At 38.0% G+C, this 23,891-nt stretch overlaps 2 protein-coding genes across 6 annotated transcripts in view; one reads left to right on the top strand and one right to left on the bottom strand.

The window, feature by feature from the left end:
- The window catches only part of SRGAP2 (SLIT-ROBO Rho GTPase activating protein 2), a 1,651,541-nt gene extending 1,646,084 nt beyond the window's left edge, over positions 1-5,457 (bottom strand). The window contains exons 1-2 of one of the 5 annotated variants that reach the window (XM_044076850.1): positions 5,442-5,457; positions 3,250-3,875 (exon numbers count right to left, since the gene is read on the bottom strand). In XM_044076850.1, the coding sequence (XP_043932785.1) occupies positions 3,250-3,316 (67 nt within the window). In that variant the 5' untranslated portion in view covers positions 3,317-3,875; positions 5,442-5,457. Of the gene's footprint in view, positions 1-3,249; positions 4,156-5,096; positions 5,216-5,275; positions 5,418-5,441 lie in introns of those variants that run through there. The other 4 variants (XM_044076847.1, XM_044076851.1, XM_044076846.1 and 1 more) reach the window with 4 other exon arrangements.
- A 412-nt stretch (positions 5,458-5,869) lies between these two features.
- FAM72A (family with sequence similarity 72 member A) overlaps positions 5,870-23,891 on the top strand; it is a 99,932-nt gene continuing 81,910 nt past the window's right edge. Inside the window, exon 1 of the mRNA XM_044076845.1 lies at positions 5,870-7,007. Coding sequence (XP_043932780.1) covers positions 6,862-7,007 — 146 coding nt within the window. The 5' untranslated portion in view covers positions 5,870-6,861. The remainder of the gene's footprint in view (positions 7,008-23,891) is intronic.

The raw sequence follows: 23,891 nt of genomic DNA, 5'->3' as shown, positions 1-23,891 counted from the left end.
AAAGCCCCCCCCCCTGTACAAGTACAATGACAGAGCAATTTAGAGGACAGAACATGCAACAGGATGTAAACAGATGCAAAAATACCAGTGAAATTCAACAGTGGAGCTGACAAAAGCACTTGCAAAACAATTTAAGGAGCTAAGAATTCTCATTGATGGAACAAAGAAAAAGTGAAAATAAAAGAGAACTGGTATTTTCTAGGAAACAGCCACTGAAAGCACAAAATCCGGCACCGATAAAAAGCTGGGAAGGAAATATGGACTACTAACATGTGGCAGGAACAAAGGACATAAGGTGTAAAGGAATAAATGTCACATTACAAATTACTATGAGCCATTTGTAATTACAGATTAGTCCAATTATTCTACAGATGCTACAAATCAGACATCTTCCAATAAGCCAGGTGCATGCTCGTTCACTTTGCAAAAATAAACCATTACTGATCATTTATTATAGTTTGCATTTAAAATAGGATAAATGCTACTGAAGTTAAATGTCTGGCATATATTAAAGGAGTATTATCTAACCACAGAACCAGCACTCCAAACAAAGTTAAAAAGAAAACAGTCTTTTACAGGGATTTTAAGTCTGAAAAATCACTTACAATGTTTAAAAATATACAAGATGATGTACACAAATCTACAAAAGTTGGCAAAACACACTCACAGGGAAGAGTCTTGCTGTGCCATTACTGGTTTTACACAGCAGCTCTTGGCAACCAGTACAGTCTCAGGAAGATCACAGACGGACATGTTTCTGCCATGGCACAGATTACAAAGGACTGTGACTGACCTTGTGTATCCATTTTACTTCTAGCCAATGAAATATAAGGAAAAGAGCAGAATAAACTGCAAGAACAAATTTGTTTGTCCCATACAATAGTCAGGACTTGTTTAACTTGGTTACATTTTCCAACCCACCATCATGTTTTCTCTGAAAAGAATTGACTGCATACCCCCTAATCTATTAGTCTACAGTATTCACAAAGGACTCACTGTGGCCTATAATTCTAGCATATCACTACTTCTTAAAGACTGTTACTCCTGAACTCTGTGGATTCCCCCTTGTATCCAGGCTTAGGCTTCTCTTCTAGCCCACCTTTCAGTCATTAGGTTTTGTAGGGAGTCTAGTACAATGTTGCCATTACTACAGAGCCCATCTGAAATGCATTAAGCATGCCCTTGTAATATTGAGAAAAGCTCCACTTTTAGTGGGGTTAACTAGCCTGTCTACTAGGTGTCTGTCTGCATTACCCTTCTTTTAGGTGTTCAAGCGGAAAGAGGCTGTTAGAATTCAAATTAGAAAAAAAAATGCAAACTTTTCTTGCACAGTAGAATAGATCTGTATATGTACAGACATTTTATGCATATAAAGCTAGTTTAAATAACTTAATTAGGTAAGGACAGAATAAAGGATAATGGAATTGGCAACAAATTAGGAATGTAGATCTGCCTTTCACTGGACTACTCACAAAACCGTAATATGATGTTGACCGTACACACTGCAGATGTTGATGCATGGAGAACACACCTCCAATACAAGATATTCCTACTAGTGTACTACTTTGTGATTGGACATTCTGCATACAAACATTATGCAACTACCATCATATGCCCAATTCTAATGGAAATGCTTCAGAAATGTGTACAGAAGAGAAAACCCACAAGAAGAAAATGACAAACATGGTGGGCAGAGCACCCATACAGCACACCAAACACGCAGTGGCAAAAAAAGAAAAAAAAAAGACACAAATGGGAATTAGGGGTTGTGGCACATGAGTGGAATGTTTGCCATTACACAAGAAATCCAGCACCATAGACAGATAATGTGACAAAATGAAATGAAAGAGTTAACAAAACAGAGGAGGGGGGATTGTTCAAGTGAAGCAGCTGCAGATGCTCAGGAGATTGCTAGAGGAGTGGCAGAAAAATAAAAGTGATATGCTCAAGCAATTGTGATAAACATAGGGGAAACACTCAAGTTAGAACCATACTGATAAGGGAAATAGGTGGAATTGGACACATTTTTGCATCTAAAGAAGGTAGTCTCCCTAGAGGGATCAAAAGCAATAATAATAATAATAATAAAACAGATTATCCCAGGTAGAATTAATTTCTGCTAATTACAGCTACTGGTCACCAAAACATAAGATGGTGGGCTTAAACTGCTCGCAGGGAATAATGAAACACAGACTTCTTGCTACCCAAGGACTGACCCAAAATAAATCAAATAATTAGAAACATGAATGGCATGTTATCTAATTCCCCATATCCTGACTCTTGACCCAATACTTTTTGAGCACTACCCCTGTATTTTGGAGAGGGCCTGAAAGGGCATGCTAGTAGGTCCGAGTTAACCTTCAGTTATATGAAGGGAGATGTACTTACATAAAGCATGCACAAATATTTTTCATTATACACACGTATATGCATACAAGCATGCATGTCTTTTTGTTGACTGGTTGCATTTGTGCACCTGTGCAATAATGCACACAGTATAGGTGTATGTCTACACACACATTACACAACATATCGCACACATAGTCTATTGCATGTTTATAACACAGAAGCATGCATTAAAATATACAGACCCAGAAATATAGCTCTCAACTGTCAAGATGTTCATGGAATGTTCAGATGTTTACCTCATATTTTTGGCCGGTTCCTCATGAAATTTGTGGTTTCCTGGAAAATCATTGAGGATTGAAGTCAGTGACTAATGACAGACATTCCAGTTTCTAACTTCATAACCTTCAGAAAATGCATGTCAATACAAAACGTATTATTCTATCAATCTTCTAAATTTATAAGTGCAATATTTTAAATGGGTCCCTATTTTTGGGCCTTTGCCCCGTATCATTTTGCACTGCCCAGATTTCTTGTGCTTACAGGTTTGGAGGTATGCCAACAAACACTGACTATTTATGTTGCAAAACGCGTATATGGTCACACAAATATAACATGTTTCTGGAAGGAGCATGTAACGCATATTTAATGTCAAACCTCAATACCTACAGAAATCGTCCTTGCTTTATAAAACCTTAGTACCAAAAAGGGATCTTCATTCACCAATGGTTGCAGAATGTAAGGGAGCATAATACAACACAACATGCCACGTTTTTAGTTGCCCTTTTAAATGAATTAACCCCCTTTTCTGAAAGGGGAGATAATGCCAGTATTTGACTTATGAAATCCACGCCTTCATTCAGCATCAGTACAACACTTACTAGTTTAAAAGCACTGACCTACCTTTGACTTGGGTCTCATATTCTGCAATGATCTCTTTATCTTTTTTGAATTTAGCAGGCGACGTCATGTTTTCCTTCTTTTATTTTAATCCACAAGAAAAGTCCCACTATCTCCTGCTTCTAGTAAGCAGCGTTCAGTACCAGCGCAACGATTCTGTGATCTTTCTTCGTCCTCCAAAACGAACAGCCAGTTAAAAAACACACCCAAGCACAGAGGCAAACCTCAAGTCTTGCAGCAATCCGCAGAAAATGGGAGTCTGGATCATGGAGAGAGGCGCAGTCAGCGATTCCTTCATTTACCCTTGCAGCAGTACCCTGGTTCGTTAAGCCCCTACCACCCCGGGGCTCCAGAATGCCATTAACAATTAGGGAGCCAGGCGGCAACACAGGGAGTCATCCTGCCGCTCCTCCACATGGCAGCCTCCGTGGGGGAAGCACGCAGCATCCAAGCAAAAGGGTGGGGGTCGCAGAACGTCAGCGATGCGATGCCCTTCCGATGAATCAGATGAATGCAAACGGCAGACTGAATCCACTATCAGCTACAAGCACTGTACAGGAGAACCATATGGAGGCGGGTGGGGCAGTTGTATTCAGAGCTTGCACAGCGACTGTTAAACTGTTGGAAACCTGGTACAAATGAAAGAAAAGGGCACGTCACACTGGGTGGGAAATATTATGCACTCCAAATAAAATATAGGGTTAAAGTTTTTTTTCTTAGCTTAAACCTTAATGGTTTTAAATATCAGACGCCCACCCCCTGCAATAAACCAAATAACGCCCCAAGTGGAGTCCAGGCAGCATACACGTATGTAACAATGAAATGCTGCTACCATTCAGTACCTGTGCTGACTCCTTTTCAAATAGATCAAGCAAACTGTTCAAAAGTAAAACAATGCAGAATGCCATACAAGAGACAGTGCATGCTTGAAAGATCAAGGACAGTGTTCCATTGTACTTAAAATTTCGGCTGATCTTATTTTTAAGCGTTATACAAAAACGCACTGGAAGACCTTTAAGAGTACAACTAAAATCACAATTTTGTGTGTGTGTGGGGGGGGGGGGGGCAGACTTAAGAGGAAGGGGCGTGGATTTGGAGTCATTGTACATTACTATCGGAATTCAAACTGTTAATTACAACTGAGGAAGTCTATTGCCTCATCTCTTCCAAAAAAGAAAAAAGTATCCCAAGACGACAAGTTAAAAAAAAAAATTAACACTAATTCGAGTACCCCCCACCACCTCCCATATCTTTAAAATCCCTCATTACTAGTTAAACAGCTGGGAATGGGCAGGGTCTCTTCTATTATGCCTAATGAGTTCCAGATTACCAATGTTATGGAATGCGAGGTCAAACTTGTAGATCTGTGCAACACGCTGCTTTTGCTGGTCAGCCTACTGGAGATTTTCCCAATGCTTAGACCCTGTGTAAAACACATACAATCACTCCCACATCAAACTCAAGAAGGGGGGGGCGCACAATCATTTAAGTGCAAGGCAAGCACATTACTGCCGGGGGGGGGGGTGAAAATAGAACATACACTGAACCATCTCAGTCTCTTGAAGCACAGTCTCAATAAAAGTAAACAATAACAAACAATGCACCTCCGCTGTAAATGTCACTAAGTTGATATCATTCCGAGTAGGTTTTCTTTACTAATTTCACACACCACAAATACACTATCCCTAGAACCGTGTTCATCCTGTACATGTTTTTCCAACAGTACAAACCTACAACAGCATAAATTCTGAGTGTAGACTTGCTCAGCATTACTATTCAGGTACTCTGCAGTAAAGGAAAGTAGTCAAAATAAACCTAATACGAGATCGCAGGAAGGTAAACCTGATTACCTGCAGTTGCCCTGGTTTCCTTTATACACGTTGTTTCCCCTCTAGAGCTCCTTACCATGCATGTTTCACATAGCTAGATTTCTAGGCACGAGATCCTAGCACAGACAACAAAAATGACAAACCCTTCCCTCTCTAACACCACAACCAACCAGAGACAGCCAATGGGGCGGAGTCATCACCTGGCAGAAGGGAATCTGATGCTATGAAGCTGCATATAGTAATGCCTCGTATAAATTCATATGTAATATAACGGAAAAACGAATCCACCTGAAACCGTCATCCCAATAAACAAGTCTGGTTTGTGGGTCAAGTTTCCAGAACTTGGATTGATAGTAATATTCTTACCCCCCTTATGAAGGAAAGTAGGTGAGGTCGCGGTACCCTGGTTTAGACCTATCAAAAGACGCTGGAAAAACAATGGGCGTGCCTATAAAAAAAAATCAGATTTGCCAATAATAGACAGCAGACTCAACCAATTATAATAGCAGCAAAGGATTTTTTTTTTGTCAACTTCGTAATACCCGCTGCTCTCGACCAGGTGGTGTAGACTAGCTAAAATTTAGTACCACATGACCTTGTGGAAATAAAATCGATTTCCTCTTTTACATCGCTGCGACGTCATTGTTGTTATACGTAACTAACCAATGGAGAAGAAAAATCAGGGGTCGCAGCCAACCAATTAGAATTCAGGGAAATATTTTAAATCACTAGAACCCAACTAATGTTGTATAGGGTATTAGGGTAGATAAGTCGTTTATTTCATAGTAAGGGTTTTTAATTTATTTTTATGAGATTTTTTAGGTCGGGGACTTTAAGTTAGTCGTCTTTGTAGGTCAAGTTTCTTAACAGCTTGTTTAAGATTGGTATGGGTAGTTTCTGTTCCTTTTCATAAATGATCACGATATAAGGTTGCTTGTTGTAATTAACTTATTTAAATACTTTGTAATCGAGTCTATGATTATTATATCTAAACTGCAATCCGGCTGTCGTGGAATATCTATCGTAGAATAAAGATTATAAGCTGGATGTCTTATTAAATAAATTTGTGTTGAGTATATATTGTACAGCATTATTTAAAAAAGTGCGTTAGTAGTTGACTAATCTAAGTATCTTTTGTTCTTTATTTGTCCCAGTTTTATTGTCTGGTGTATGGTATCTTGCGTGATGCTCTTAAGAGTTGGACTGTGATTTTACAACACTGAGTCTGTAGCTAGTACCTCAGTAAACTTTGCTAAGATAGTGGTGAATTCGGATACTTTAAAATATCTCCCGTATTTTTACTTTACACTTTCTCGTCCCTCTGTATAGTTATGATAGCTAGCATAGCAGATATGTAGTGATAGAAATGCATATGCTAGTATGTTTACATTATTTGTATCTCCCTTGCATGCCTCCGGTAAGAGATAACAGGGTCCATAGCAGACTTGGGGCAAAAGTGGCCAAGGGAGTTAGAAAGGGGGACCTGCCAGCGATAAAAGGTAAATACTTTGAAGAGGTTAGCCTACACACCTACCCGCAGTTGACGCAGGAAGTCACTAGTTCAGAAATAAGCTGTCACATTTATTTGTTGCGATGTTTTTTAATGCGTTAGTAAACTGGCATTTGAGAAGTATTTTCCATTTTACGCAAGAAGATACAGCTGCAACTACTTGCTCTGTTCGTTTATTATGCACTTAATTAGATAAATGTGAACTCAGATTCGCTAGATTTTAAGGAAACTTTGTACTGGTACTGTATATAAACCTGAAGAAAGATTGTCCCGACTATGTCAGCGTCTACTTTTAAGAATAAATGCGTCTCTGTTCTTTGCTGTCGATTCTGTGAGCAAGTCCTTTGTGTCCGAGGTATGCAAGCAGTTTTGTTGGCCGATACAGATATTGAATTGTATTCCACCGATATACCTCCTACCAGGTAATGCATTTCATGTGTTATTGCAATTGTACACAACACAAGCTTGTATATACATATTTGGACAGGGCTCAGAAGTGATGAAATATGTGCTACTTAAATAACCTCAAGAAAATGTTATCCCAAAGGGCTGCTAATGACCTCAAGAAAATGTTATCCCTAAGATCAGACTGCCAATACCCCCACCGCACAAATACCTAATACGCGAACGCGCACAGTTTACTGTCGTAACTAAACGCGCATCGTGTTCTGTTTTACCGGTATCTTTGCTCAAACTGCATGATTGCACTTCAGCATTTCCGTTTTACATTGGAAACAGAGCACAGATGGCAACGGATCACATAGAGGCATAATTGTTTTTCTCAAGTGCACTTTTAAAAAATTGTTTCGGTTTTTAAGGCGATTAATGTAGAACATTGATTCTCAAGTCAATGGTCTTTACCAATTGGACTTATTTGCTCAGCATTACAACGACTTTCATATCTAAGTAATGCTAATTTCACTTTTGTTGACCAGAAAAATCAGGTAGTACCTAATACCTCTTAACTGTGCAGATTTCCCCCTCGGATTTCGTCTCTCCCCCAAATTTTGGTTTTCTAGGAAAACCTTGGCAAATCAGTGAAGAATGAAGTAAAATATGACAGACATTTGAGTTTGACTTCATACCCTTCAGAAAATTCGTATTAATGCAAAACCTGTTAAATTAACTTTCGACGTTATTAAGAGCAATACTTAAAAAATGTCATATTTTCGGGCCTTTGTTTTCCCATTTATTTATTTTATTTTACATTTGTTGACTGGGATAATCCAACTGGATACATATCCATTTTCAGCGGAGGCCCAGGGAGGAGAGCTCCATACATATGCAAAGAACAAAAATAGAACAAACATAACAAAGCAAAAACAGTGCAAGAAAGCATGCAAAACACACACACACACACACACACACACACACACACACACACACGTTAAGCCATTTCCTAGAGCAAAATAATTCAAAATAAGCTGTTACAATTTCACATATAAATCTTTTCATGTTCCAAGCCACGTCACTGTATACGTTGCATATATATTTGTATATCAGATTATAGGTTTCTTACAAATTTGCGTGCTTTAAAGGGGATCAAGATGTCACTTGTTCAATCTACTTCATTCAGAGCTACTAGGTTAAAAACTAATATCTAAGGCGTGCTGTCCTCATTTAGGCCCACATTAGAGGAGGGTAGCAGTTAGTCAGGGGTGGAGCTAATACCCCTTAACTGTACACATTTATGATCTTGTCCAGATTTCTTGCTCTAGGAGGTTGAGGTATGGCAGTGGTACCAATGGGCTTTTTTTCTGTTCTGACCTGGGGGCAAGTATAGCAAATAGTGCATGTGATTTTAGTTGAAAAAATAATGGAATTGTCTTAAGCGTAGGATCCTGGAGAGTATTTGTACACAGGCATACTTAACAGAATGATTGTGTTCTAAAAGGATGGCATCTGGTGTAGTTCTTGCATAGAAGAGAAGAAAGTTTTCCTCCCCATATCCTGATAAATTGCAACAGTTTATTATAGGGCATTAATATTTATCTGCTAGCAAGTGTCCTTCTGCCCACTGTGACTCAGGGCACCTTACTTAACCTGAAAGTCGTCTTTTGTGATGCCTCTTAAAAGCGGCACCTGGTTGGGTGTACTATGCAAACAAAAACCTAAGTAAGGGGGAATGTGGACAGACTCTTGGAAAAATGTGTAGGGTAGTTGTCAGAGTTGGTAGACTGCAACATCTTTACTGTTGGGGGTAAAGGTGGAGAGCAACTGGGAATGTAATTTGTGCATTAAAGAAACTCTGGCCTTCTGTTTTTTTACCTTGTCCCATACTTTTTATTCTCCCTGTAATAGTGCAACTGTTTTGTGCGTTCAACACTTCAGTTTTTCACTACTTTCTCTGCCACAGGTCATAAAGGTACCAGTATTTTTCCCTATTCAAATTTCGTATTGTTTCAGAAAGTAAGTTTTCTCAACCTGCATGACCTATGCTAGGCTGCAGAAACTGTAGTTTTTGCAGTGGGTTGCTGCCCCCAATTTTACATGCTAGGCTGATTTGGTGAGATCTGAAAATGGTCGTAACAGCTAAAGTAAAACTTTTTTTCAGAGAGTTCATTTCTAAAGTGGATAACATAACCCAATGTGCATAAAATCAGGAAATATTCACATTTTGATTAGTGACAAAATTACATACAATAAGAAAGCAAGCTCTAATTTGCCTTTATTACTAGTTTAAAATGAGAGATGCTAGTCAGTCACATCAAGTAACGCAGAGTACTTTCACACCCTCCAGGTAAGTGGGAGAGGAAAGGTCTGGAATTTTTTTTAATTTGACAGATGGATACATAAAAGTACATCATTTAACTAAAGGGTTAAAGTGCATTACCACCGTTCTCCAACTGCAGTTGCACTGCCCTAAGAGGTGAAATAAAAATGGATAATGTATCCATCTTGTTCTTGTGTGCCATTTAATGAGTAATGTTGGTAATGCACATGTATGTGTTAACATCTGGACTAATGAATCCCCTTTCTTTACCAGTCCTCATCTTATTGTTAATGCATATATTTACAGTGATCACTGCACTGTTGCATTTGAGTTGCCTAAAATGTTGGGGGTCAATGTCAAATTATCGACAGACCATGATATAGAACTTCAGAATATATAGGTTCAAATCACTGAACCAGTTTTACATCCACATACCAGTATTGAGAAAAGGTGTTTGCATTTTCCCAAATGTGCAGCAAATTGATCTGAGTGGGTTTATATAATATGGGGAATCTTGCCTTTTGCAAAAACTTTTTTTTTTTTTTTTAATTTTACCTATGTGTAGGTGAAAATCCAGTTTGATTTGCACATCTAATATTTTATCATTGATACTCTTATGTTTTTTGTCTGTGGCAGTGCATTTTCTACATTCTGGAAAAAAATGTATGAATACACGACATTGGACTGACTGTCTAAACAAAGGGACAATGGCTTCTAATGGATGCAAGTATTATCCGAGTGACTGTTGATGGAAACATGAACAGTTTAATGCAGAACAGAGTATGAATGGTTAGAATGATGGTGGTAGGCAGTTACTGCAGGCACTGTAAAACAGTGGTGGTAGGCAGTTACTGCAGGCACTGTAAAACAGTGGTGGTAGGCAGTTACTGCAGGCACTGTAAAACAGTGGTGGTAGGCAGTTACTGCAGGCACTGTAAAACACTGGAAGAGTAGTAGCAACAGCAGCTTTGCACTTCACTGTAAATAGGAAGACTGCAGCAGTGCTGTGTCGCTACTAAACTGGAAACCAGTGCAGCAGGACAAAACAGATTGGTGAGCTGTCAATCAAATGAAGCTGTGTGGTATGTTAGGACAATACCAGAGAGGAAACGAGCTGAAATTCTCAACTACAAGAAAGTCAACAGTAAGTGGAAATGTGATAGTGAAAGACTTGGCACAAAACAGTCTTGTGGACAGAATGCTGTGAGGTAGCTATATCCAGCAAACCTCAATTTACTGATTCAAAAAGGGCATTAAAAAGCTATACATGTAGCCATATGCAGTGAAGATGCAACAACCTAAGGTAAGCCCATTATGTCAGGAGATGCTGTGCGAATGAACATGCAGAAGATAGTGCATTGTGATTGAACTGCGTCTGGGGTGTGGTGACTGTTAGTTTTAAGTGCAGATTCCATTTGCAGGCACCACATAAAGTAAGAGAAGATAAACATATGTAAATAACAAAGGTTCATTTTATAGTACCTAAACTTTAGATATGTTTTAATCTGGACTTTAGCCACATTTTATAGATGTATTGAAATAGGGTTACACAGAGCATAGAAGTGCTAATTTGTCATATTTAAGGAGTCTATTTTGATAGTATTGCTGTACAAAAATGTAACAAAAGTAAAAGGGTTGGCAATCCAACAATGTAAGTGGGGAAAAGTAATGTAACTTGTGGCAAAGATATAAAAAATCTTGTATTACATAATCAATAATAGAATGCTTTATTTTGCAATAGTCTATTAAATAGTGCTGCATGCTGATAGTTCATGCAAATACAATTCCCTCTCTACAAAATTCAGAATTTAAAAATGCAGACACTACAGTGCTGACAATGGAGAATAAAGTAATTTGTATGTTCCTCACAAGTTGTAACAGATGCTTTACACATGATCAAGCAAGTCATCTGCAGTAGACTTGATAATGTTTTGTATCAAAGTAAACCAAGCTGCAGTAGTGCAAGAAAATTTAATAAATCCAATAAATTACACTGATTCAATACATTAAATAAGAGCGATCTGAAGAAGTACTCTTGTGTACGAAAGCGCTAATCTTTTATTTTATATATTGAATCAGTGCGTTTTATTGGATTTATTAAATTTTTTGCACTACTGCAGTTTGGTTTACTGTGATACAAAATATTCTTTCCCGCAACCGGACTTTGCTCCTTTACCTTGTTTTGTTTTGATAATTTTGTTACCTAAAGAAGTGGGTGGGAGTAGTCTGTCACAAGTTGCAGGACTACATATTCACAGCCTTAGAAAACCCTGTAATTTAGCTAGTTTATTTTGCTGAGGCTATGAATGTATTATGAAGTGGCTAGCAGTAGCTCATTCACATCACCGCACTAATTCAGACTAACTTGGGCAAAACAATGAAGGCACTCATGTCTCAGTCTGTATTAAGACACCAGTGACTCTCTCACTACACGTCTAAATGGAAGGGGGAAAACACCAGACATGTGCATAGTGTGAGTCAAGACTTTCTGTATTCAGGGGTATAGACAAAAATAAAAGCTGCAAAATAAGACCATGGTAGTGTAGAGGCACTTGGTGATTCTTACTGCATTGATATAGCACAGAATGCCAAGACAAATTTAAAACTGGAGTTCCGCATGAGGTATTTTGAATGATTGCTAGGTGAAGTTAGCTGTTTTTAACATATAGTGATGCTGTCAGTAGTAAATGCGTATGCAATAAACTGTTTTACTATTTAAAATCTTTTCAGTATCAGAGGTATGTAAATTGGGCTTTTATTTTGTGCTCTTGTCTAGTACCATACTTGACTGGGGCAGACAGACTGGTAAGCAATGGCCTGTTTCTGCTTTAATATGGCCAAAGGATTGGGTGTACATAAAAACATCCTGACATTTCAATGAGTCCTTAAGAGATCATGTACAGGAGTGACCTTAGGTCAACTGGTGCCCTAGGCAAAAGGGCTTCATGGCACCCCCTGTTGCCCCCATCCTGGTCTACCTACACCAAATAAATACTGGAAACCTGCCCCTGCTAGATTGGCACCCTAGGTAGCCACCTAGTTGGCCTATGCCTAAGGCCGGCTATGATCATATATGTCACAACAATCTTAAACAGATGCTGTAAATTCTAGTCGTAGTATGGTTTCAAACTGTTTTTTGATTTATGTAAATGGGTTTATTGTAGATCCTAATGACTGCATTTTTACCAATGATTTCCATACATTAAAGCAACTGCATAGATGTGTCCTTGACTTTTCTGTTCAATAATGTTTGAATACATGTCCATTGTGTATAATTTGCCATCAATGGCTGCATGGTGTACCTACCCATTTGAATTTGTGGTATTCCTGGTGGCAAACCCAAATATGGACAATTTATGGTTCACTGCAAATAAATTTTACCTGTATCAGTATAAAACTGTTCCTGTCTCGGTCCTCATAATCTCACAGGCTGGATGTGCATACTGACAGAAGCCACATAACTCTGTCCAATAAATACACAAAATTGTCAGTTTAGTGGTTCAACTCTTCATTAACTGAAAACGTACAATTTTGTAGTAGTATTTTTGAAAGCCCTGTTAAACTGCTGGGTTTGCCTGTTTCACAGTGCATTCAGAAAATGCACTTCTGAAACTTTTTTAAAGCTACATTGCTGGATAGTACGATATAAAATTATTTTCACCACTTGCTAGTAGTAATTTTCTGATGCTGTCCAAATCTACCCAACTGTAACTTGAGGGCCATCCAAGCTATCTTACTAATGCCATTTCTTTTCCTGTTTTAGAAAACTTTTTTTTTTCATCCCTTTGTGTACTGTAATGAACCCTCAGTTTTTACCTGTTCTTTCTGTACCTCTTATTTCAATATCCACCTTGTATAGTCAACATGTACCGGTGTAAAAGACATCAGAATTAAGAAATATTTTATCTGTATAATTTGTTTCATACTCGACAAAGTTGTTTTGAATTAGTGGCACACATACTTTTTTCTACTCAAAACTTAAAAGGCTTTCCAGGGAGCATTTGATATCCTTCTAGATTACTTTCTAAACCTCGAAAGAATTAGAAGCAGTCATGTTAGTTGGTCTGATTTGGATGCGGGGTGGTAAGCCTCATTATAGGCACTTCAGTATGTCTGTATACCTATACACATTAGGATTGGTAAAGCAAATCATTCCACAGGATAAGCCTTGACTTCTTTAGCAGTTGTAAAATGTGCCGTTGACTTTTTCAGAAGTGCCAGTAAGAAGTTCAGAGCTTTGCATGTAGTCATAATGTTGTTTAAACACCTGTTGACAGGGCTAAAGTGCTGACCGTAGTGGACCATTTTCACTCTATCTGGTGTCTAAAATCTTGAGTACATTGCTTATAAGGAGACAAACACTCATTTTGACAAGACCGTGTAAAAGTTAATATCTATACAGGAAGCTAGTAATAGGAAGAGAGGGTTTTATTAGGTGCTGGGTAAGCAGTAAGGAATAGTGAAATGGAAAGATAAAAACAAAACGGGTAGATGTAAGGACAGTAGGCTAAAGCGGAGGGTGTGTGGTGCTCCGTAATAGGGTTGTCTGTCTGGATTAAACATTAATACGATACAAATGGTTAAGGATAGCTTTAAACAGAGTTTGTAGTGCTGTATTACTTTGGTTATGTGATAGTAGGAATTTGAAAGCATTTACCTTGAACTAGAGTTGTATAATCATTTTCTCCTTTCCTTTTTGGAAGGTTAAAAAGGAGGTGATGCAGTTCATGTGAATGGGATGGATTACTGCAATTGTAGTGTGTGAATGCAGAAAGCATTCACATTGCATTTAGACTTGTAATTCATATGCAAGCTGAAGTGGACTGTGGTGGGGGTTATTGTTGGGGAGGTAGTATCAGGTTGCGTGCTTTGAGACCATCATTAAGAGAGAAGTCTTTTCTAATTGGCTTTTTCTGGAAAATGGGCCAGCTCTGTAGAGGACCATATCATCTGCATGCCAGATTGAGAGAGGGTGGCCTTCAATAGGAAGGCCATTGATTATGCAGGGAGGACCGAAAGGGGAAGGGATGGATCCTTGAGGGACTCTTGTGTAATAGAGGCTGCCAAGAAGGATACAAAACCAAGATGCACTTTATTTGTCTGAAAGGAAATTGAAGCCAGAGTTAGGTGTCCTTTATCTCTGTTTAGCTAAATGTATATTAGTGAGTGTGTATGTAAGGCTGTCATTGTTCTATCTTGCCCAACAAATGTGTGGATGAGCTTTTGTATTACTGCAAGTGCGTTAGCAGGTTGTAAGCTTCACAGTGACTTTCCCAAAGCCTTGCAACACTTTTACCAGACTCATATTTTTAATGGCTTTATATATTTTTTTATATTTACACAGACCATTAATGTCTCTTACAATGAACCTAAACCCTTAATTTGCAATGAGAGACAAGATTAGTCTGCCAGTATGCATCCATATTGGTCACACTCACTTTGTTCTAAGAAAAAAAAAAAATCTTGTGACTTTGTAAAGTGCAAGTAGCTTGCAGAGAACCATTTTAATGCCTAATTCTGAGTATTATACCAGGCAAAGTAGCTACATTAGGCTGTAAAGCAAAACTTTGTTGTAAAATCCTACATTGCTTCCAGCATATGGTACAAAAACATTTTTCTCACCAGTCACAATTTGCCTGTTTATTTTCTAGTAGCAAGTGCTAGGCTGTTAAGTAATGGATGGGGTGGACTCCTCCATTTCAGGGGTATTTTCTTCTGTGACACTTGCGACAACATAGCAGCCTCAGCCGTCTGTTGCAATACTTAGCAGGATCTGCTTTCTTATGTTCTGGAAGGGGTGCACTGTCTTTTGTAACTATCATTTCTCACGTGGAGTTGTAGACATGCTTGAGTAATGTCACATAAAACAATTGCAAGCCACAGCGATGGGGTGGTAATGCTGCCAGATGCTGGATTTTAATATGGAAGCATGAGTACTACAGGGTGGCGGTTGTAATGTAGGGGGCATGGAATTGCACAACAGAGACTCTAAACAGAAGATGTTAAAACCATTTCCTAGAGGGAATAAATACTGGATATGAAATGGTAATGTAAAATGATACATACCAGAATTGATAGAATAATCTTAAACAGATTATAAGCCCAAAGTAATTGGCGCTGTGCTGTCAAATGAGGAATGAGCATGTAAGCAGGAGTACTACAGTGTTGGGGGGGTACAACATGACTTGAGATACAGGCCAGGAAACAGTCTGGGGGGGGCAGAAAAATCTATACAATGAAAACAAAGGATTTGTGAAAATAGTGGATAGCAAAACTGCCATTGTAAAATGGTGGCACATAAGGTGCTTTTATTAGCTGGTGGGGCTTCCACACCAGAAATTCAGTGTGAGGTTGTAAGATGTGGAAGGAATAATGAATACAACTTTTGAGGGTGGGGCTTCTGCTACATGACTAGTAAGAAAAGAATAAATGAACACATTGTGTAGTGAGAAGTTTAAAAATATTTTATTATCCAGATTTAAGTTATCCCTTTTAACAAAACTGTCTTAAAATAGAGAGAAATTCATAGCTGGAACTTAAAACTAAGAATGGTCATAATAAGAGCAATACTCTGGCTAAGGGTCCTACCGAGAAGCAAACTTGAATTCATCAGTTCAGAAAAAAGCTCTAGGCAAGTCCTAAAGGCTAGATGAATTGTGGGACAGTGCAAGATCCTTGTAGCAAAAATCCAACCGCATATACAGGGAAAAAGGTCTGAAAGAATGAGTGATGGAACGTAAAATGAAAACCTCATGCACTGATTAAAAGTGGTAGTAAAACTTGGCAGAGAGGATAATACACTGTTGGACATTACTCTGGGATAATCATTACCTGTTTAATGGGCAAAGTGTGCATAATAGAAACTTTTATAGGAGACTACTAGGCTTGCATGCCTAGCCATGTTTATCCTGAATAAGTAGAGTACAGTGAGAGTAAGTCTTATGAACTGGGACCAATGTTTGACCAATAAAATGATGCAAAAGTTGTCTGAGGCCTTGAGAATGGTCTGTTAAAGTTTAAGACAATGTAACGGTGACACTACAAGAGCTTGGGCAAAATGATCTAAATGATTACTTTTCTGTCTAAAATCAAACATGCTGAAGAAGGGGTCCAGATGAAACAGACAAATGTTTTGACACAGTCTAACCTTTCCAAAACTGAATGCAAGTTCAACAAGTATTAAGTTGAACATGAAATGGGCGTCAGTCATTGCAAGGATGGGTATATCCCTGCCACATTTAGAAAACAGATGAACTAAAGTGAAGAATTTCTAGGAGTTGACTGAGTTCACTTATATAATTTTGGGACTGACTTTTACACTAATCACTGACAGTTAAATTGGATTAACAGCTCCAAATCAAAGTTACTCCCAGTAAGTAGAGGGCACAAGTCATTTGGTAACCAAGGAGGTAGAGTAGTCCACAGGCCATTTATTTCTTTAAGAATGCATGCATGTCAAAAGAGCCAGGCCACAAGGCACAGCTAAGTTCAAAACTTTAATGAATGTTTCATAGTAAATACAAAATTCAACAAATTCAAAAACAAAAAGCCTTATGAAATGATGAATGGGGCTAAGTCCTTGCCAAGGTTGGATATTCCTTAGTCTGAAGGAAGTACTGGCTTCCTTCAAATTGGTTACTTCTATAAGACAGCAATTGTAAGGAAAAAGAAAGTTTTTAGCCAGTCTAATATGACAGCTTTGTTTAGATTAGCATAAGCATTTAGAAAGAGAACACGTGGAAATTGAAGCAATCGTGGACAAAAAGGAGGTAGCTACATTGTGTGCTAGAAAAAAGAATGTTACAAGAAAAGAAGCCCACTTTTTTATAACAAAGTACACACAAATGCTGGCCTAGGGTGAGGTGATAAGTCAACAGATGAAATCTGAATAATAGTTGCTCAAAATGGTGAAATGTACACAGACATGTTCGCAAAATATTTAGAAAAATAAGAAGGTTCAAATGCAGGTTTTCAGCATGAAACTTGAAACAGTTGCATATTCTGTAACGGAGTGAGTTTAATGGGTTAAGTTTTGTATATTGAAAGATGCAACAATATTGTAATAATGTTATAGCAGAGACTAGATATATATGTATGATAGATGTAATGGATGAAGGGCTGTATACGGTAAGATGTAGCAGTATTATTGTGGAGGCTAAACAAATACTGGTAGATGTAATGAGATTGTTTTACTGAATACTATATTAACATAAAATACAGCTATCTGAAAGGCACTGGAAACATGAACCACAAACGCTTACTGAAAAAGGAGTAATGAAATGTGTGGGATCTTCCACTACCAACAGATAAAATGCCATTGATTACTGAAATTGCTACACCCACTGATTAGAGCTTCTTGCATACTGAACAGCAAAAAGTCCTGAAATACCAGGAAGATGCAAGTAGAAGCTAGAACAATGGCTACTGAAGACACCCAGTAGCTCTAGTAATAGCAAGAATGACTGAGCTAATAAACAATTTCCAAAATTTAAATATGCTACCAATACAGGTAACACCCTGTGAACTACAAAAAAAGCAGTTATGGGTATAGTGTCATTCTCTTCTTAGTACCCCAACTACCAGTGGTGGAAGCAAAACTAGTTTTGTGTAAGGAATTGTCGTAGTATTAAAAATGTAATGCTTGTACAAATTAAACACTCATTGAACAATGTTTAGTGAGCGTAATTTTAAAATGACAGGGTACGAGTTGAAAGAATTTTGCTGTAGCCACTGTTTGGCTACATTTGGTGAAAAAGTAAATTGACTGCAAAATAATGAGCTATTGAAAACCTGGATTAATGTGACTGAATTACCAGACTTAAAAAAAAAAAGACGAAGCATTTGATGTGATGGCTGATTAATGGGCAATAAAGTTATCTAGAATAATAATTAAAAAACTCTTAAGATGCCACATAATTAGCATAAGTTTGCAAAGCTTTGGGGGGATGACATTGCTATAATACAGCTAGTCCATGCTACTTAAAGAAATATGGCTGGCTCCTTGAACATAGTTTAATTCTAATCAAGCATTTGGCAATTTTTCTTACCAAACCTAGGGATGTTAAATCTGTTTAGAACAAAATATACAATGGTCAGACTCATTACTAACTTTGGGTGGCAGATGGTCATAGATGGCTGGGACAAATTGTTGAAGTTTGTTCTTTTATATTTAAATCTAATATGGATTTCTTTAAAGTCAAAGCTTTTTGAAATTATGACTTGTGTAAATAATTGAGATTGTAAGGTTTAATTAAGGTAGGAGTCTACATATGTAGAACTACTAATTACTTTGTTTTTTTATTTATGTTGTAAATGTAATTCATGGCACAGTTTCGGACGTGCCCAGATTGTGTCAGAAAAGGGTCATGACCAGCCCACTCATCTGGTTAACAAAACTAATAAAACAAAAAGGAAAGTAACTAATGTAGAAACTAAACACTGAGCAACACAAGCAGCATTGTCTGTTTCCCTGATGTGTTATGTGGTGCCATTCATTCTCTGCAGAGTGTTGTAAGCATATGTGAACCATATTGAAGTGTCTTAGCAATACTGTTGTGCAGTTGTGAAGGAATTTGCATAATCTACTAATTATAACAGCAGCTTCTGTTCTAGATTGCATTAAAAACTCTACAAGTCTGGTCTTTCACTTAGGATTCCCCTGTTTCTTTCTCTCTGCCTCTTCTCTGATATCAATCCTTGATGGGAAAGGCAATCTCTAGCCTGCAGTCTAAATAAATTCTTGGCCTCTTCCCATTCTATTACCTTTACGTCTCTATTTGCTCCCAATACCTTGGTTCTTTTGCTAGTTTTGTACGATAAATTCCAGACCTTTCTTGCCTTTTGTCTGTATCCCTAATTGCAGTTATCCCTATCGGCAGAATCTCCTTTCTCAATTCCAGTGTTGGCTTAGTTCTTAGACTACTTTCTGCTATTTTACAAATATTCTGCATGGTTATTTTTTCTCCTTAAGTATCTGCATCTAGAATGCCAGTCTCTCCTTGTTTCTTGACCCCCTCCCATTTCATCATCCATTCCACTTTGGATTCTAGCTTTCTGCTTGTGCTATGTACAGGAGCCTTAACACTGTAGCTCTGAAATACCCCTTCAAATCGTGTAATCCCAAACTGCCTTGCTCAGCAGGTAGAATCAACTTATCCCACTTGACTTTTGCCATCTTCTCCTCTCAAAGTCCTTCAGCTCTTTGCTATCCAACTTCTCCTCTGGTTGATAAAAAAAAAATATGCCCGACCTGTGTATAAAACTAGTCCCTTTAAAAACATTTTAACTGCTTGTATCTTGGTATCATTATAAGAGCTTCCAGTTTCTCAGTTTTTGTATTGTCTTTTGAAGGGCCGGTGCTAGTATTTTGGGGGCCCCCAGCAAGATTAAAGTTGGGGGCCCTACCCAGGAGAATATAAAATGTGTGACCATAGTGCCATCATGCCTCCTTCCCTGTCAAGCTCATGCAGCACCATTTAACAATCACTGTGTAGTGTTATTACATTCAGACCATTAAAAAGACTTGAAATGTCAAGGTGCACACTGGCTGGCATTTAGTACCAATGTTACATTATATCCACGTCACTCGGAGCCAGTTAAAAACAGTTAAAAACAGATGATCTTTATTGTAATCCACACGGGTTAAGCGCTTTCATCTGCCTGAAACGCAGATCATCATCAGTTACTGTAGTTCCTTCATCTTGGATTACAGTTTTCATCGTTTTTTTTATTACATGTTCATCATAGTGCACATTAAGGGTAGACCCATTATAGCAGAATGAGGGACGAACTGTGTAGATTAGTTGTTTAGTTTTTTAAGTACTATTTTTTTTAGCCTTAAGCATCTTATATATTATAATTATGATGAAAGTGAAATAAAATAAAATTTATAGGATAGTTACCTTGCTTTCGTATTGTTCTTTAACTAATGAACACTTGTCACATACATCACACACACACACTATTCATAATTATGTATATATATATATTTGCTATTCATTGTGTATATAGGTCATTGTGATTTGTGGATGTCTACGTTTGATCAACTAGAGGACTTAGTTTATATGTATAAGCGTAGAACAACATTTGAAGAGTGTTATTTGTAATTATTTTTTTAATAATTTCACTTCATTTTGAAGAAGGGCTGTTTAAAGACTATATCCAGTTAAAATTTTATTTAATTAATTGTGTTGTTGTGTTTGGAAAAAAAGACTGAGTTTCTTCTGCTGCCTTCTGTTGAAATGGTTCTGATGAAATGATGGCAGATGGCAGCAGCTTTAACCCGTTGGATTACAATAAAGATCATCTGTTTTTAACTGCTCCGTTTAACTGTGGGGGATATACTTGTTCTGTGTCAATATTTTTTATCAGTAACCTTGTTACCAATGTTACATTATGACAAGCCCCTGTACCACAGTAAGGTAGCCACTCACAATGGTACACACACACACACACACTGACCCTGCGGGACTGCACAGTGGTGCAGCAGTTAACTTTGCCCCCCCCCCAGCAAAAGGCTCTCTGGTTCGATTCTCAGCTGGGTTACCTCCTGTGTGGAGTCTGCATGTCCTCCCTGTGTTCGTGTGGTTTCCTCCCACATTCCAAAGACATGCTTCTGCAGCATTTCTCCCTGGGCCTCTGCTAAAAATAGGCTCTGTCCTAGTCAGACTTTCCCAGTCAACAAATGTTAAATAAATAAAATTTAGTACTAATAAATTATGACAAGCCACTGTACCACAGCAAGGTAGCCACTCACAAATACACACACACACTGACTGGCATTTAGAAGTAATGTTACATTATAGCAAGCCTCTGTAAAGCATCAAGGTAGCCAGTCCCACAGAAGTACATAAAGACACCCACACAGACTCCCTCACACAGGACAGAGACACAAGGCAGACAGTTACACAGACTCTGAGGCAGGACATAGACACCCACACATGATGGACACCACAACAGTAAGACTGAACATTAAGAATTTAAAATACTGGGCTTATGAACTAATAATGATGCTGGAATAAGATTTTGCAGTAGCATGCGTTGTGTGACCCCACATTTTTGAAGAACAGACCAAAACTGACAAACAACTGGACATTGTGCAACATTCTCACAGCCCCTACCAACCTCCTAACCTCTCAGCATAATTCCAAAGCTGAAAATAACTGCACAACAAAGGTGTAATATCAAGGGTAATTACAAACATTGCTATGATAAACTTAGAAAAATATTAGAATAACAGGGATTGCATTAGCATTCATTACAATAATCAGTACATTCTGCAGAACTCGCATAGCCCCCCCAAAAGTCTCAGCACAATTCTAGAGGAGGTAGAAACAAACAAAACAAAAACCAAGACAATGATGTAACATTAGGGGGTTTAAAACATTGTGGTTATGAACTAATAAAGATGGTAGAATAACATATTTTTCCAGTAGCATGCATTGTGTGAATTCACATTTTTGATGACTAAGACCAAAAATACAGGTCAAACATTTAAACATTGTGCAACATTCTTACAGCCCCTACCCCTCTCTTCTAACTTCACAGCTTAACAATTCCAGACAAAGCCCAAAAAACAAAAATGCAAAACAAAGGCATAACATTAGGGATAGTTTGAAACTTTGCTCTGATCAGCTTCGATAGCAGAACAGGGGTTGCACTGGCACGCATTAAGATAGCAGTACCTTCTGCAGAATTGTCACAGCCCTTACCCCCCAGTATCTCAGCACAATAAATCTGGATGAAGTGAAAGCAAAATAAAAACACAAAGGCATAACATAAAAAACAATGTGCTTATCAGCAAGTATAGATGCTGGAATAACAGATTATGAAGTAAAATGCATTGCGTACCCCACATGTTTTAATGAAAATAGATAAATACCAGGCAAACATCTGAATATTGCACAACATTCTCACAGACTGTAACCCCTCTACCAACCTGTCAGCACAATAACTCTAGACAAAGCAAAAAATTATCATAGAACAAAGGCATACCATCAGGGATAGTTGTAAAGGCTGCCGGTGTACACAATACTAGTATAAAAATTTATCATAGAACAAAGGCGTACCATCAGGGATAGTTGTAAAGGCTGCCGGTGTACACAATACTAGTGTAACAGGGTTTGCATTAGTATACATTAAAACAGCAGCTGTACATTCTGCAACATTCTCACAGCCACTAACTCCCCTCCCAACCTCTCAGCACAATAATTCTGGACAGAGCAAAAAGTTATTATAGAACAAAGGTGTAGCAGCAGGCATAGTTGTAAACATTGCCGGTATACACAAAACATACTAGCAGAACAGGGTTTGCATTGGTATAAATTAAAACATCTGTATATTCTGCAGCATTCTCACAGCCACTATCCCCCACTACCAATATTTCAGCACAATTGTACACAAAACAAAAATGCAATATTGAATATTCTTATGCAAGACTAGATAAAAAACTACATCAAATCTGGACATTAACAAACAAGCCTTCTTTCCTCAGCCTCTTAGCAGAAGAAGTCTGGACAAAGATAAAATAAAACTGTTACAACCACAGCCCCTCACCCCCCCCCCACACACACACACGCAAATCATCTTAGTGCAACAACTCTGCAGAAAAAAAGTTATACAACCCCCTCCCCCAGCAAAAAATGAAGTTAAAAATAAACCCAGCAACTTACATTTTCTGCAGTTGATAGAAAATCCTTTAAAACTAAACGTGTTATCCCTTGAAACACTCTGTGTACTCCATCATCTGGTCCTTCTTCCTAGTCTGCTAACACATGCCCAAGCTTATCTTTTCAGATGTCCTTCCTTCTACATCTGCCTAATGTGAATATCCATAAATTATAATGCATGCTAAAAGGGATGCTAGAATGGCTTGTGTTCCCCTACATCTGCCTACTGTTAATATCAATAGATTATAATGCATGTTAAAAGGGCTAATAGAATGGCTTTTGTTCCCAAAATGCAATCTATTCAAACTAGGAACAAAGTTCATAGCAACTTTCCTCATGTTTTCAGGTATGAGACTGTGAATCACGATCGTTCACTTAGGGATGGAGTGCTGAAGATTTGTGAAGATGAACGTGGTTTCCTTTGTCATGATAAGAACATAGAGGATGATACTGTTAGAGTGGACAGTAGGGAAAGTTGAGAGTTCATCAGCATGATCCATTCCAGACAAACGCATGAGTGATTACCTAACACATTTATATCTCCATACTTGCTCATATGAAGTAAGGAGGAGAGACAGATTTATATGCAAAAAAAAAATAACATTGCCACATATGATAGGTTGTTTGCCCTAGTTAACTGAACTGTGATTTGCTGCCACCTTCAACTTCATACACTGTTAATTCTCCCTATAGATGAGAAATCTATGTGATATATTTAGCGGCAGGATAGTTTGGGGTGGGTGGTAGAGTTTGGCAGCTGCAAGCTCAGTATGGCTTATAAGAAAAACAAATATTTAACTAAAGGTGCATAGCATTTTACAGGCATTTTGGTAATAGATATTGCATCCACTGATAGGCACAACATAACTCATAAAAATATGAATAACATTTAATATGTTCTTGTGCACAAATAGAACCCTATGAAA

Source organism: Protopterus annectens, chromosome 7.part0, assembly GCF_019279795.1.
Source record: "Protopterus annectens isolate FY-2018-M chromosome 7.part0, PAN1.0, whole genome shotgun sequence".
Lineage (NCBI taxonomy): Eukaryota > Metazoa > Chordata > Ceratodontiformes > Protopteridae > Protopterus > Protopterus annectens.
Note: the sequence above shows the minus strand (reverse complement) of the source record. Positions and strands in the feature narration are given on the sequence as shown.